The 16635-nt window shown below is 47.7% G+C and overlaps 1 protein-coding gene across 2 annotated transcripts; it reads right to left on the bottom strand.

Moving 5' to 3' along the window:
- Positions 1–718: 718 nt before the first annotated feature.
- LOC120958976 (neurogenic protein big brain) lies at positions 719–16306 on the bottom strand. 2 transcript variants are annotated; one of them, XM_040382072.2, is made up of 6 exons: positions 15613–16306; positions 14942–15108; positions 13312–13438; positions 3758–3965; positions 1352–2145; positions 719–1213 (listed from the first exon to the last, which is right to left on the bottom strand). In XM_040382072.2, the coding sequence occupies exons 1-6, from the start codon at positions 15777–15779 to the stop codon at positions 805–807; spliced, it is 1872 nt and encodes a 623-aa protein (XP_040238006.1). In that variant the 5' UTR covers positions 15780–16306; the 3' UTR covers positions 719–804. The 2 variants fall into 2 exon arrangements, with proteins under 2 accessions (XP_040238006.1, XP_049465088.1); XM_049609131.1 differs by having other exon boundaries at positions 1161–1262.
- Between the last annotated feature and the right edge of the window lie 329 nt (positions 16307–16635).

The following is a 16635-nucleotide window of genomic DNA, read 5'->3' as shown; positions in this document are numbered from 1 at the left end:
AACTTATAAACGAGCTCATCAAAACTGAACCCAGATGGAACAGATAAGAAAATAACCTTACTATACAAATTTGTTAAGTCAGTCTGAGCTTTGGAATTCGCATAAAGTGTGCGTCTAAAGAAATCATCCAAACGTCTCTGATTTGTCTGTCTTCTTTCGCGTTCTCTTGAGCACAATAGTTTAATGTATAACTGACACACGATATCATATGGCATTTCTGGAAACAATCCGCACTAGCTATTCGAAACCGATAACGAGTGATCGTAGTTTGGAGATGAATTCAGTCTTATTATCAACCGGATTGTAAGGGTTTTGGGGAAAAACGCTCAGCTATCGAATGTCGGCACCATTAACAAGCGTGTGTAGGGTTGACCTTTAGCGAGGTCCCAGGTTGGAGTTGAGAAGGGGGAGATATTAGGATTTATATATAAATTGATTGCCGTTAACCGCAATTGACCGAGATCGCTGCTGGATCAATTGATCACGATCAATCGAAACAGTCAATCCATTCGGTTTAGGGTCAATCGCAACCGACTCTACGCTTAGCTCACTGGGGAAATTTCCGAAGAAAAAAGGTTTGTCGCCACCCGAAACCGAACGGTTTGAGGGTGAAACTTAAACATTAAGAGGAACACACACACGTACACGCGCACACAAGCACACAGCACAATGAACAAAAAGCACTCAAACACAAACAAAACGCACACATTCAATGCACTTACATTCTACCTCCGCGACCGATCGTACTCGATCAGTTTGGAGCAACTAGCTTAGTGTCTTCTGGAGAGGGGTTATAGGGAGGATCTAGTTCTGTCTCACGGAATGCATCGCGTATGGCATCGTGTGGTGCAGTGGTGGTGGTGGTGGCGGCAAGCTTGTGTTCTGTATGCTGGCCGTACCATTCTGGCCGTTGCGCGATTGCTGCTGTTGCTGTTGCTGCTGCTGCTGCTGGTTCGAGGAGGACGATGAGGACGTCTTCCGTTCGTAGTTGGGCAGCACGGTACCGACGACCGGGTTGTAGGTGCTGCTGCTGTTGCTAGCGTTACGCGTCGGTGGCGTCAGTGCTGGCCCGGGGCCATGGTACGAGCCGTACGAGCTGTCGTCCGATTGGGCCGAGTGGATGCGCCGCTGGCCGGCGGCCCCACCATACATCGATTCCGGCCGGTTGGTGGCGTTGCCGCGCGAGAACTTGCAGCTGGGCGGTTCGTCACGGCTACACGTGCGGGAAGGAACGGGGCGAAAACGAAGTTCAAAGGAGAGAACTGTGTCAGTTAGCGGGGAGAGCGAATTAGATGGGTAGGTTCGAAAAGCAAGAAGAAAAGTCTCTCATTGCGCTGAGTATTCCGCTTACCTGTTGGGATCTTGACGATCGAACTTGAGCGCATCGGTCGAGCAGTTGGGATTGTTGCGCGAGCCGTAGATTGGCTGGAAGCCCTGCCCCGGTGGCCCATCACCGAGCGGTGCCATCTGCGGTGGCATCTGGGAGCCCATGCGCCCGTCGCTTGGTGGGCCCGGTTGTCGCATCGAGCTGCGAATGCCGTAGATACTGTCGGAGCGCTGCTGCAGCTGGTTCTGTACGTTCTGGTTCTGGAGGTGTGTCTGCGGTGCGGCTGACACGCGCAACGGGTACAGGCTTTGGGCGGGCACTAGCGGACCGGAACGTACCGGGAGGTCACGGTTCAGTGCGGTGTTGCTCTTGGCGTACACGGACTGCGAACGGTTCAGGTTGGCACGCGTCAGCGGCGGTGACTTGCAGTACATGGACTTGGTACCACCGTAGATCGGTTCAACGCGCTCCACCTTGGAGGTTGGTTCGGCCGTGTAGATGCTTTGACAGTAGCGTTGCTGACTACCGGTCAGAGTGCCGCTCGGTGGCCGGTACTGATGGTACTTGCCCTGGTGCGGTGGCTGCTGCTGAGGTTTCTCCAGGTCCATGTCGTAGTTGATGTCGTCCTCGGAGTTTAGGCTCGAGTCGACATCGTCCTTGGTGCGCTTGGAGGAGCGCTTCGCGCTAAAGATGAACTCGTGCAGCACACCGGACACGGCACCGCCAACCATCGGTCCGACCCAGTACACCCAGTGGTTGTCCCATTTGTTCAGCACAAACGAGGGACCGAGCGAGCGGGCCGGGTTCAGATAGGGCATCTGCAAATGGGAATGGGAATGAGGAAAAGAAAGAAGCAGAAAACACATTAGACGCTTTTGTCCCAGCAGCAAACATCTTCAGAAATGTCAGTGTAAGGATGTCCCATCCGGGGGAGAAGACATATTTTCGTCGTCCTTTTCTTTTAAGCGATTGGTCACACGTACGTAGGCTACTAAGCGCTGCACAAAAACGGGATCCTCTAAGCGATCTAAGGATCCAAAGAACAAAGAGCGTCATCTACCTGGCATCCTCGGTCCCGGTGGTTATTGTTTGAGGCCGGTTTGAGAAGGATATCCCTCTTAGTTGTTGCGCCGAGCGGATTTTATATCTCAAGGAAGTGCCCGTTCCTCGCTAGCAACATCCCGTCCCGTCCTTTATTCTAGCGTAGCATTTGTGTCTCGCTTCATCAGAAAGCAAGGATCGTAGATCGGTGATCCTCGGCTCAGTCTACCTGCCAGTCCATTATTTCCCTTTTTTTTAATGCTCAAACTGACACCTCTTCAGGGGTTCTACGACTCCGCGCAAGCGTTGCGTATCGGAATGGACAACAAAGCAGGGAAAATGGAAGCGCGCAAAAGCAGATAACTAATGGATGGAGGGAAGAAGGAATCAACCCAAGCACGGTTCCGCCGAAGCAGAAAGCGCTGTTCAAGGCAGGTGTTTTATCCAGATTCAAATTTCATACTTTTACAGCGCTACGGGGAAGATTTTCAACCAAAAGAGAAAGACAGAGAGGAGAAGGACTGAAATCGTTTTGTCTATTACCGCACCGGTTCACTGCTGCTCAATTCCACCTTCATCAAAGCTTCAAAACGGAAATCGCTTGAAGGAAGTAACAAAAAAGGTATGATACGGATGAAAAAACGAAAGAATTTACAGAAAAAGAACCTTCCAACACACTGCCCACAGGAACTAGGAGGAACTGTACGTTGTAGGGGTGTCGTGATGTAGAACACATAATTTTATGCTGGCAGGCAACATGTATGTGGACACATTGATCGCTTATCGCTTAATGCTTGGTCCCTTACCAAATGTGTCTCTCCCTCTCTGGCTGTGAGTGTGTGTGTGTTCCCAATAATCATTCGCTTTGTTTGTGTTGCTAGTTTCCCTGTAGCCATAGCGATCTATCGCTGATGGGTTTTACAAATGAGGGAGTGTAAAATTTGACCGTTATCGGTACCGAAGCGAAAAAAAAAACGAGACGCTATCGGACGAGTTTTGTGGCCCATCATCCCAAGGAGCGACGCTGACGATGATATCTTCATTAAATAGTGGATTTTGAGTTGCTCGATAACAATCAACCCAGGCTAGAAGCATTTTAGGATGGGAGCAATGTTTTGTTACTGCTTTTTTGGGTTCTCCTTTCCTCCTTTCCGTTTTTTTTTGTTGGTAATGCCCAGGCTTATCGTTTTATCCTTGCTTTTACGATCGGTCGTAAAATGGGAAGTAAACAGTGGACCGATCACGCGGATTCGAAGCCGGATTGCAACATTGATGTTGTCCCCGAGGCCCTCCGAGTTCTGTGTGTGTGTCTGTGTGTGTGAAATTGAAGTCATCCCGAAGGGACAATTAGACCCCACGCCGGGGTTGGCATTGCTCGTTTGATCTTACCGATACGAAGCTGCACGCACTGTACGCCGCACCGATGGCGATCGCGGACGAGCCGAAGTACTTCTTGAACGAGCTGGTCGAGATGAGGTACGCCAGCACGACGATGAACGTCAGGATGAACTCGACCCCGAACCGCTCCCAGGCGGCGAGGGATGAGCTGTGGGAAACGGCCGCCTGCAGATTGCCCTGATAACCGGGCACGGTGACACTGTGGAAGATGAAAGAACAAAAAAAGACGAAAAGATAAGAAACATTATCAAATACACGAGAGCGAAGCAATGTGAAAATTTGACATTCATCCCCAGGAAGTCGTTCCGGGAAGATGAGCAGATTTTCGAATGTCAAAACCCGGTACGGATGTCAGGTAATTTGGATAATGGACCGAAAATTGGTTCGATACTTTGCAGGGAAAATCCTTTACAGGCTCATCACTTCTTCCACAGCGCAGAAGATGACAGGTAGTACAGGTTCTGGCTGTCCTGGTTTTGGGATTTTTCGGTCACAAAATTTCCCAAACTTAAGGTAATTGCAAAAAGTGTGTGTGTGTGAGAAAGATAACCGAAAGATAATAGGCTAACTGTGCAGAATGGTGACCTCCTGGGGCTGCGTTTTTCCCTAAGAAGGTAAGTGGTAAGAATTGACACAAAACCTTACCCCTTGGAGGTGGTCTAACTGTTTCGAGGCTAAAATAATTTAAATGTTTTTGTAGTGTACAAAAAAAAGGCAGTTAAATACGAAAGCAATTCATTGCTCAAGTGTCACATCCTCCCAAACTGTTTCTCGGTCGGGCTCGTTGTGATGGATGAAAATTGCAGATAATTGTCCTTACTGCTAATATGCTTTACAGTCGAAACCCCGCCGAGAAAAGCCAAACCCTCCTAACTGTTGTTGTGTCTAAAACTCGCGTGAGAACGCTTGCATTTTGTGTGTATTTTTTGTAACAGGTTTGAAAGGCTGAGCACTCGAGACACTTCCTGCACACAACACTTGACCGAATATCTGCGGGCATTGTGGTGCATATGTTTCGAAAAATCCACAAAAAAAAAAACTATCCACTAATTGATGTCGAGGTTTAAAATGCGCTTCTACAACTGCAACGCAGAGCAGCAAGAAAAAAGACTGACATATAATTTATTGTCGTTTTTGCTTCGGAAGGGCAAAACCCAACAAGTGAAATTTAATTCAATTACGATATCATGCACTACTGCACAGTGGCTGAGGACTCTTCAGACTTATGATCGCAGCTGACAAGTGTGTTTGTTGAACCCTTCTCGCTCTCTCTCTATCTCTCAACTACAACACATTTGTGTGATGTTTTAAACATTTGAAGGGGAAGTTTGGCAGCAACAATAATAAAAAATGGTTCTAGATCCGGTTTTGATTTTCCAGTCCAGAAGGTAAAGGGCATTTTTGCGCATGAAACGAACCGCGAAGTGATCGAGGGGATAGGAAGTGGATTTTAAAGTTCATCACTGTGTAATTGATACATGTGCCGGGAGAAGGAGAGACAGTTTAAACACCACACTGCACTAGCTCGACACTCTCGTAATCTGTGATCATACCAAGTCCTTCCGCGTCCTTCCACTTGCAGCATCCAGCAAGGGAGAGTGTATAGAGCTAACCGCAACACAGGAGGGTTGGCTTTCCAATGCGCATCGACGAGGTGAAATTGGCCAAGGGAGAAGCGGGGCTGTGCGAACAGTTGTTTGTTTTTCTGTGACCTCCGCATGTTCGGAACAAGCAAGGGCGCGAGAGAGCATAAGGGGCGCTACACCGCGCCTGCATGAACCTTTATTTCCCCCTTCATACAATAACACAGGGCGCAGTGGGTTTGCAGGTCAAAGCAGTTTGTTACACTTTTTTTTTATGTTTGCGACCAATCTAGGGTTTAGGGACAAGTGCGCATTACCACCACACAAGGACGGTGTGCATTCGTTTCTCATGTTTTTGCCTACGGAATGGAGCATCTAGCAGGAAGTGCAGCATTGCAAACATTGGCCAATCGGTCGACAATTTTGCAACGGTGCAATAAATTTTAAAACCGCTGAAACTTTTACGATCACAATCAACTCAATGTTCGAGCTCGAATTGATTGTAATTGCCCAAAGTGGAACGTTTTGTCCAACGAATTATTTTCGCTTCACTTTGTCTCGAAATGTCTTTCCGCAAGGCATCATTCTTTCCTCCGACTCGGTCCAATTTCACTCCTCCTCAACGTCAACGTCTGTCGATGACTTGAAGTGGTCGGAAGATAATTGATTCGTTAGCTTGCTTCCGCTGGCTTGAGTACGGGGGCACTTTCTTCACACCATCGTCACCGCCCAAACCGCAACCGACATCTTCACATCTGCCACGAAGCGTTCCTTGCAATCCTTTCCCGTTGCGACTGCCTCCTTCGGAAGTGCATAATTGTTGGCATATGCAGATGTTATTCACTCGACGACAATCACTTCCTCGTTCGAGTCCAATCCAGTGTGGCTAAGCCAATCGAACAAGTACCGTCCCTCTGCGAAGTGCGAGCCTCGCAGCAACAATAACAACCACCCGATGAGGACACGAGTTGCGCCCACGGGTGATTGTGGTTATTATTTATTTGCATATGGCACACAAACGCTAACACGAGCTCTCTCGCGCCATGTTTCGTGGGGTTGGGAAAGGATAAACCCAAAAACCCAACAGAGGGAGGAACTATTTGCTTTGTGTATTTTATTTTGGGTGGAAAAAGTGTATCATTTCCTTTGGAAAAATGTACCAACGGTGCAACCCCTAAGCCGGAAAATACACTCGAAGTGCGTGTTATGGTGTCTATTGTTTGGCTTCCGTTAATCAGCAAGGACGACCTTCGGAGGGCATAAAAAATAATCATCCTCCACTTTGGCACTTGTTTTCGCGCGAGATTTATGGCCATCGTTAGGACCGAGGAACATTTTTTGGTGCATTTTGGGTGTACTTTTGTGAATGCAGTGCCATCCGGCGCACGGGGAAAGCATAGAAGGATGTGAGGGATGGGTGTTAATCTGGTACTCTTTTGTTCTGGCTGGATAGAACTATTGGACTGTTTTTTTGATGACATAAACTACACACAGGTCGATTAAACAAGTGGCAAAGAAGGGTATAGGGTGGGATTCAGAAGAGACGCTCACTTGCAGCACGACCAGCATTTCCAGCCAAATGTCGATATTTGTGACGTTCTTGTGAGAAGAAAGACGGAATCACCGACAACAAGCCAACAATGCCAACGTTTGCGTTTCGAATCACGTCTCGAGTGTAGGGGTTTGTGTCGATCTTCCGGCGCCGTCACTGCGTTCGGTCACGATCCAGAATAAATCATTTGCCCCCTTTACTACATTCTCAGAACGTTTAAAACGCTTCCCTCCGGGCATTGCGTTTAGTTCAGCGGCACTGATGGTTAGTTTGCTTCCTGTCACGCCAAATCGTCCACTTCCCGTTCCCGTTCTGTGGTTACGTATGCATCGAAAATAACTTAATTGCTGTCGAACGGGACCGCATCCAATCGGTAGCTACCCTTTTTCGGCTTTCAAAATTGGCAAATCATCTTCGAGCCGGCGGTATAGCCTCGGTTGCCTTTTCGTTACATCCCAAAATACACACAAACACCGGCCGGTTGGGTATTTATAAATTAGCAATAAAATTTCACAATTCTCAAACCCACTGCTGACTCTTTCGTGCGCGCAGTTACTGTGGCGGATTGATATCGATTTCGGCAGCGGTGCAAAACTGTCATCAGCAAATTAAGGTCGTGGTATGCAAATTAAATCGTTTATGACCGTGAAATATGCTTCCAATCGGTGGTAGCGTGAGAATCACAGCCCCCGGTTCCGTGTAGCTATCTCGAAAGCACATCTCGTTTCGATTAAAATGGTAGCTCGATTCGGGAGAAACGGTTAAAATAGAAAAGCATTCTGTTTGCACAACTGTTGCTCTTAAAAATCGCATCAGGTAGAGGGTCAACTATGTAGCTTCGAGCAAACAAACCCCGCAGGTCGTATTGTCAATTCAATACCAATGAAAGGTCCTGCGGATGGTTTATATAGGACAAAAGTCTAAAAAAAACACACACACATGCGCTTATTTAGGCGATATTACTGCGTAGGACAGGTCACAGCAGCTTTCAATTCAAATTCCTTCGCACTACAGGTCGGTCGGCTCATTGTCGTGGAGGTTGGAAAAAAGACACCGGCACCGGCAGGATCGACCCACGGCGGGGTCCTGTTTTGTTCTTTTGGCCGAGCTCCGAGCTATCGCTCCGAGAGCTACTAAACAAAAAACCTTCAGATATGCACACAAAACGGACGGAGTTTCACCATCGTCGTAGGAGTTCTCCGCTTTTCTCCACTGCGCCAAGCAAGCGCCCTTCCAAACATGGTTTTGTAAACGCTGCTTACTTCCCTCTGCTTTGAATGCGGTAGTGCACCTGGTTCCGAAAAGGGATTTCTCGTCCCTTATTTTTTCTCTCTCTCCTCACAATTCTCATACCACATTTCCTGTGCGGCATGTTCGTTTCATATGCGTATTTGTATTCAAAACTCGGTACGGTAAAGAGCGAATGGGGGGGGGGGGGGGGGAGTTGGAACAAAACCGAAAGGTTCATATCCTTAAAGCTCACACACATAGAGCGCGGACCTGAGCATGGAAACCTGTAACCCTGGCAACTGTGCAGCCGGAACGAACGAAAGCACCGATTCGCAGGATAATTTTCCCAGGAGGTCGAAGTACAGGTCGTGGTGGGTTTTTTTGTTGTTGCTTTTGCCGTTTCCCTGCATAACCTACTGGGGTGTTGGTGAATGGCTGTGTTTGCGTCCTTTGGAGTCAGCACATGAAAACAGGTAGAATTTGCTGGTTTTTAGGTGCGCTAATATTTTGTCCCTAAAGGGGAAAAAAGCAAAGCGACGTTGGTACCAAATTCCGAATTTATACAAAATTATATTAACATTTGCGGAGTGTTTTGCGTTCACATCCATATTTCACGAGATGAGATGCTTTATAAGCCTAATTGGATCAATTACTCTCCTTAACCCGAATGGCAAAGGACAAAGGAACAAGTTCAATAAAAGAGCAAATATAAGTCTGGCAATATTCTTTCCCACATTCTTCACGTTCCAGGAATTTTGGATCTTCCGAAAATGCCTTTTCCAAAGCGAAACGAAAGCGAAAAAAATACTCCACAAATCTCCTGCCGACAATCGACGTCTGCACATGACTACTACCGGGTTGGGGATGATACACTTAGCTCGTCCAAGTAAAAGTACAATGACACCAACCTTCCAGCAATACCGCTCTTGCACTCTCACTCTCTCTCTGTTCCTCTAAAACACACATCTCCCAGTGTCACCGAGCTGGCGAGCTGCACAGGAAAGCTGCAAACTCATCTGCAGTAAGATCCCGCGGGAAACCACTTGTCTGTTGGCTTTAAAACGCATGTAACCATGGTGTGTCTCACCGTCTCCTTCCCCCACGAACTGGAAGCAACAAATTTAAGACACATGTTCACATGCCAGTTAAAGACAGCACAGGGACACACCCGGACTTCCCAACGGCGGTGGTGATGGTAGCTAATGACTGTCGCATAGGCTCCCTGCTCCCTTGCACAACGCTCGTTCTGTAACCCTTTTTCCCGCGCGTTTCTGCCCGAAAAAGTCACTGAAACGATGAGTGACACTTCAAACGCGCGTTCGTCATGTGCGCGTAGACGGTTGCAGTTCCCATGAAAGCGGCAACAGCATCATGATGCAACGCAGGCAAGGCAAAACTGAACTCTTGTCAGCATCAGGGGTTGCTTCCCCTATGCAGTTTAAAATCTCGCTCGTTGTGGGGCCACAAACAAGCACGCTTTATCTGAGCGCTGCGTTTGAAATGGAGAGTGTTTAATTTACATCGAAACCAATTATTATGCCAAGATGCATTCAGGGAGAAGTTGTGAAAGCCACAAAACTGGGGCACATCAAGTGGGAAGTCAGCCGTCGTAGAGTTGGCTATGGGAGTTGGTGCCTGCCAAGCGTTCTTTACGACGACGTTGCGGAACCACGATGTGACTCGGTAGCCTCGGTTGTTTCGATTGTCGGTAAGGTCGCAGAGTGCAGTTGATGACAGATTGAAATGTGTTCCAGCCCGATGGACCAGTTGTACGACATCTCCCAGATAATTGACGCTCATTCTCACCCTCTCGAGCAGGCGTTCTTGTTCTAGTGGGGACCGCCACGACACATCTATCTGGAAGTGGAATAAAAGGCATATGGAAATCATATGCTTCTGGAACCAAACTTCATCCAGATGACAAAGAAGCCTCATTTTGGAAGAAAAGAACACATAACGATCGTGTTTAAATTTTGGACCTCTTTTTTTGCGCGTTATAGATGTCCACATCTTGCTCGCTTTGTAACACAATCACCAAAGAAATCGAACAAAGCGACACTGGAGAAACACATAGAGGACAATCTGTCCGATTACTTCGGGACATTCGGGTGTGCTCCGCACCCAAAAAGAAAAAAGGCCTGAAAAAAAGAGAGCAACCTAACCCCAGACACGAAATCAGAGAAGGACAGGACGGGAATCGTTAAGCAGGCCCACACCAAACGAAAACAGAAAAAAAACGGCCCGTAACCCAAAGCGTTGCAGCTGTCATGAGCTGTTCGAACGTGCGCGTGTGTGTCTTCAAGACAGCGGCGAATGATCGCGCGTTTCAGCTTGAAAAGGCTGGTCAAATTATTCTGGTCAAAAGAAGGGGGATTTAAATTCTGTTGGGGTTTTTTGGTGGACGAGTTCGGGCTTTGTTTTCCTGCTCTTTTAGTTTTTGATACGCACGACGGGATATTATGATGACCCTGGTGGTGATGGTGGCCGGTAAGTTACGAGCCCCGTGAGCATGATGAATGGATCACTGTGTGCTGTTGTTGTCGTTGACTTTTCAGCTGCACTGGTCGACCTCCTCTTTTTTTGGTTGGTTCGTCAGAATTGATGGTTTAATTCGACGCACGACGGTGAAAGCATGCGCGATAGCACTTTTCCTGTTTCGTGCCCATGCATAATCGTGACCGTTTGTATGCGTTTGTGATTGAAGATGCGGGCCCCCGGGAGAGGAAGGCACTGACGCCAAAGTCCAAGGGACGTAATCGATATGACGTGATAAAAATCGAACCTACGACTGCATAGCCGGTGAACAGCTGTTCGTTAAGGAAACGCTCCTCCCCTGGGCGTCGAAGAATCGAAAGCATTGTCCGACTGGACGTTTGGGGCTGTGATGTGGGTTGCTTGACTGTGCACAAAAAATAAACGGGGCAGTAAACACCTGGCACCTGGGATTTGGAGCAGAGTGTTTTCGGGCAGTTTGTTTTGGGTGAATCAGCGCTGGAAGGTTGATTTGTGTTGCAGGAGTTTCTTATTAAATTAACTGATTCTAGCTAAGCAAACGAAACACATCTTGAGCCTGATTTTGAACCACTTTTACAGAGGATCTTGCAAAAGCTCTTCCAAGAAGTAGCAAGCGTTAATTTGGATTACAATCCTCGAAAGATCAGCCAACCAAACCTGAGCGCGATGCGCAGATGGCGTCAGATTTCGAATCGCATCCTCAGCAAAGACGAATGGCGGGCACATTCAACAGATTGCTGCCAGGGTCGCCGTTCAGGATCCAAAACGCGGACAGAAGGCAACCGTACCCAAACAACATGACCAACGAACGACGATGCAGGGAGAGAGAGAAACAGTCCTTTGCAAGAGATTTCGTTTTTTTGTTAATGTTTGCGATGGCTTAAAATCTAGTGTTTAAGCAACTCAACTACAGAGCAAAAAAGAAGCGGGAACCTTCAGCACCGAAGCGAACAGATAGAAGAGGATCAGATTTTGACCTGAACCTGAAGCTATCACCGCACCAGGAGTCCTTTTTCACTAGGAGACCTTTTTTTTCGGCCTTTCCATCTCTCCCATTCGCCTGTGATTCTTAAGGCGAAAGGCAAAAGACGGCACCAGACCCGAAGCAACAGCTGCATCGGTGCTAGTGGTTTGCGCCGCAGAGATACGCATCGGCGGACATTCCCATGCAGGCGGTGGTGTTAAGCGCAGCATCCCGCCAAAGGATCTTATCTGTACGTTCTTTCTAGAGTTTCTTCGTTTTCATGTTATTCTCCCTCCAAAATGGCCGCCTACGAGTGAAATGTGAAGGACTTGGCTGGCACTGGTTGCGCACTGAAATCGCGCCAAATATTGAGTTGTTTAGAAAATAAACTCTCCAGCTTCGGTAGCCTCATCCTAATGGTTTTTCCAGAACCTAACTTATTACGATAGTGACTCGAGTTGTGTGGTTCGAGATGCACTTGGTGAGAGATTTATCAACCGAGTGTTGTCATAATTTTCCAACCAAAATGTTCCCAAGGATTGCCTACAGTCTTCACCCGAACATGGCTTGTTGACAGGCCACGAGCAAATTGCTGCCACCTCGTCATGAACCCGCTAAAACGGTACCTAAATCGTTGTGTTTTGTAAACATTCGCTGCAGGTCGATGATCGCAACGCATTCAAAACTGCAGCGCGGTGCATCCAATAAATAAGGATTTTGTTTTGATTTGGTAATGGCCGTCGTTTACGGATGAAATGAATGGCCACACGCTTGCAGACTCAGTTTCTCCCGCTCTGCAACCAACTGATGAACATTAAGGGGCAATTTGAATGTGGGCAGCATGTGTGAGTTTGTGTGTTGTTGCATAACCCCACCACCAGCTGACAGGTTAATGAAGATAGATCGATCGTGTTACACACACTGTCGAAGGTGACGATTTAGAGGGATTATGCTTAGCCTAAGCCATGTAGCACACTGCAAGCGCCAATTATTGGACTAGAAGGGAAACGTGAGCACGCGTCAGAATGAAATGTATCTTATCCATTTGAATGCCATTTCAAATAAATAACGCAAAACGTGTGCATACAACCTTCAACTGTGGTTCGATCGAAAGAGTTCGTTCACATTACTAACCGTGCTCCCTGCTTCGTCCGATTCGTTCCTCTAAATGGTGCCTAAATTGACGAAATCTTCACAAAAAATCTATCGACTCTCGGTTGTTTGCGGCGCGCCAAATTGCTTCCAGGCTGCACGCTTCGGCCTTTGCCATACATGAAAGGTGCACTTTGCAGGAAAAAAGCTGCTGCATATTTTGCGGCGATTGGCATATTTTCACAACCTCGTCGAAGCACACATGCCAAACGTAAATCGGCCGGAGAAACAACAGCGCAAAGCGTAGAAGCGAAGAATGTATCACCTGCCGGTGATTACGGGGTCCATAAATTATCATTGGCTGAAGGAGACCCACCACCACCACCAGCAGCAGCATCGGCAGCAGCAAGAGTAGCCCCAGCTGGCTGAGTTGAGCGGATTTTTGACCGAGGTTATCGTTGAACTCATGTCTCGTATAGGATTTTTTTTTTAAATTTACTCCAAATTTCGAATAAAGTCACAATTAATCTGGCATGTTTATCGGTAGCTCTACTTTTTCGTTCGCTTTTGCACGATCGTGTGTGTTTTGTGTCAACGCGTCAAAACTTACCCATACAGCAGGGCCGCACCAGCAATAGAACCGCCACTTTGCGCCACAATGTACAGCAGGGCACGCAGTGGTGAAATTTGGCGCGAGACAAGCATCCCGATCGACACGGCCGGGTTAACGTGGGCACCTGAGGGAAAGAACACGAGAGGTAAATAAGGAGTATGCAATTAAATCCATCATCAATCTTCGGCCACACATATCATCTGCATTCAAGTTTATCGTTTGTGTCGCGAGGAAAGAGAAATTGCTTGAAAACAACTGTGTCATGCTCAACTTTAATGTTCTGGCTCTAGAGCAACCATCCTCCAAGCGGTGGAAATTCAATCGTTGGTGGTGCTTTTCCCTTCGCTGCCAAAAAGCGAGATAAACAGAGATCGGGAAGGAAAGGCGAAATTGAAGATTTATCTGCACACACTGGCTCTTACTGTGGCTTGCGCTCGCTTATAGATGACCCCTGAAGCGCAAGGATCTTGCCTTATTGTGCCCAAGGGATTCTTGGAAACGGATCGTCCTGTCGTGGTCGTCCCTGCGGCACTGCTGGAAAGTAAAATTGGCACAAGCTGCCTGCATTTTTCTTTTGCCGAGTTTTTTTTGTTGGCCTGTTTGCTTCGTCTTGGGCCTACTTCTTCTTTGAGGGCCTCGGAAAGGGCAGATGTGTTATGCTTTTTTTTTGTTTCTTGTTGGGCTAAATATCTTCTTAGGCTGTTTTCCTGTGCACGTTTCGGCGTATCTCACATGAACGATGGTATGATGGTGGTGGTTTTGTGCTGATGGTGCAGGCATACGCATTTCTTTTATGCTTACGAGCGCGCCCCGTTCTCGGCCGTTCTTTATGACCCGCTGCAAATACATATTCAGCGTGGAGAAATTACCACCATCCGCTGGCCGGGCCACGGTGGCACCCATGGTCGCGCTAGCGAAAGGATCCTTGTGTGTGCCCATTTGCTCATATCAGCGTATTATTTTCTGTGCGTCTCTTCTTCCGCGGTGCGGGCATGTTTGACGTTCAGCCTCCGATCTTACAGCGGGACAGGTTATCAGCAAAAATTACCAAAACTGCCGCAGAAAAAAATGAGTGTGGAATTTAAGGAAAACACGAACCAATGACACACGCTCCGCTCCGAAAAAATGCTTTTCCCCTACGGGGAAGTGGGACCGGTCGAAGGTTGGTGAAATTATTGGGGAGAGTTGTTTCATGTTTACGTCCATTGCTTTAATGATGATTGTACGCACGGCGGGACACGGGTAGCCCTCAGGAAGATGTGCACGTCTCCACTCGAGAGTGCATCCGACAGGAGCCGGCACACAACCCACAAACCACCAAGCCACGGGTCCATTTAATCGATGTAATTGTTTCTTCTGCTTTGGCTCCGTTGTAGCCGACCATGCAATTAGTGGGGTACTTTCTCTCAGGCGATCGTTTGTTGTTGTTTTTTTTTATGCTGCTTCGACCGATCATCATCGATCACGGTTGCAGAAATGCTTGTTCTTAGCTTATGCTTCGCTTCGAATCCAAATACAAAAAACGACCATCAACAGTAGCGACCGGTTGTCACAGAACCTCCATTAGCAGCGACATCGTGTAGGGTGAAAGTAGTTTATGTAGATTAGCAGTTGGCGGCAAACTTACCCGAAATGTGCAGGAAACACTGCGTTAGCGCAATCATGGAAAAGCCGGACGACAGGGCGGTGGCCAGCAGGACGGAGGATACGCTCGCGCCGACACCGGCGCCCGCTGCCGCACCGCACACAATAAACACGTAGAAGAAGGAGGCCAAACTTTCGCACGTAATCGATCTGGATGATATTGGAGAGGAAAGAGAGTACAAAAAAAGGAAACCATTAAACGAGATGAGCTTAATATTGAATGACACACGCTGGTGGATGAAATTTTAAAATTCAATCATCGACTAGGGAACTTGAGCAGTTTTTAATCGGAGAAGGAGAAAAAAACGGACCAGCCTAAGTGAACATAAAACTTCACTACCCAATTCTTATGCATATTTGATCGGAGTGTGACCGTTGGAATGAGATTGGGTTCTAGCGAGAGGGGAAGAATCTCCCCCCCCTAACATGCAAACGTTCTCTATATTGAGTTTTATTGGCTTAAGTGTGTGACGCGTGGTTTGGCTGAACGCATTCACCCGGTGTGAGTGTTGTTGCCTCCCGACCCGTCAGCGTATGCTTATCGCGTAACTTTGTGCGCACCACAAATACACATATCGCACTCCGATAAGGTGTCTGTGGTTTATTTGAATATCCGTTTAGTTTGATTTTGTAATTCTCTTCTTGTTACGTTACCTCCATAGCTCCAGACTGCGCAGCTCGGTGTGCATGTTGATGCGTCCCTGCAACGACCGGGATAGCTTCTGGCCCGGCTCCTTGCGCATCGCCTCGAGCCGCTCGAACAGCTGGACGATGTGGAAGTCGATGCTGGTGTCCGGTACGTGCAGGCTTTCGTCCGCCATCGTTCGTACGCAGGTTAGTACACACAATTACACAAACCCACACACACACACGTAGATACGAATAAAATCACTCAATCAAATCAATTCTCGACCCTTCTGCTCGGTTAGTGAAGGGGACGCGGCTCTTCTTCAAAAGTCGAGGTCAATTGGGCAAAAAATGCTGGAATGTTGTTCAAGTTCGACCGCTATACTGACCACTGGCATTAAAAAAAAACTGCACACTTTTGATCTGCCACACGACTTAAAACACACACACACACACACACACACTGCACACTTGGAATATGCTAAACTGTCCGCATGGTTGGTGGAAGCAGGGAAGTAGCAAAAATCGTTTATTAACCACCACTTGTTGAATAAAGCTGCAGCGAATGCAGGAAGAAACGCACACTGCCCCACTGTCACAGTACGATGCACACGGAACAAATTCGGCCGGGGCTTCGATCCCTCGGTGCCGGGGCGCAAACAACAAAAAAGCACGTCCTTCCGTTACGAGCGTACGACTACGAGTGTGCTTCGCGTAGCATAAAATCATGCTCACCGGCTCGCGCGGCATCGAAGCAACCGAGCAACACTCGGTTCTCTTTTTCCCCCGGCGAGAGTGTGAAGGAGAAAAAGAGAGAGAGAGACAGCGAGAAAGAAAGCAAGCAAATAAGGAACAAGACAGAGAGGGAGATGAAATTCTCTTTTTTGCTCTTCCTTTCTTGCTCCCTTCGCAACCGGGAAGGGATTTTGTCCCTCGCTGTTTTATGCGTTTTATGCTTTTTGTCGCCTCTTGCTCGCTTAGTCCGGCGTGCAAATGCATCGTGAACGTTATACGCGCACAAAACCATACAGCATACACACACACAGCCAA

This window comes from Anopheles coluzzii, chromosome 3 (genome assembly GCF_943734685.1).
Source record: "Anopheles coluzzii chromosome 3, AcolN3, whole genome shotgun sequence".
Classification (NCBI taxonomy): Eukaryota; Metazoa; Arthropoda; class Insecta; order Diptera; family Culicidae; genus Anopheles; species Anopheles coluzzii.
This window is presented reverse-complemented; position numbering and strand designations above follow the sequence as displayed.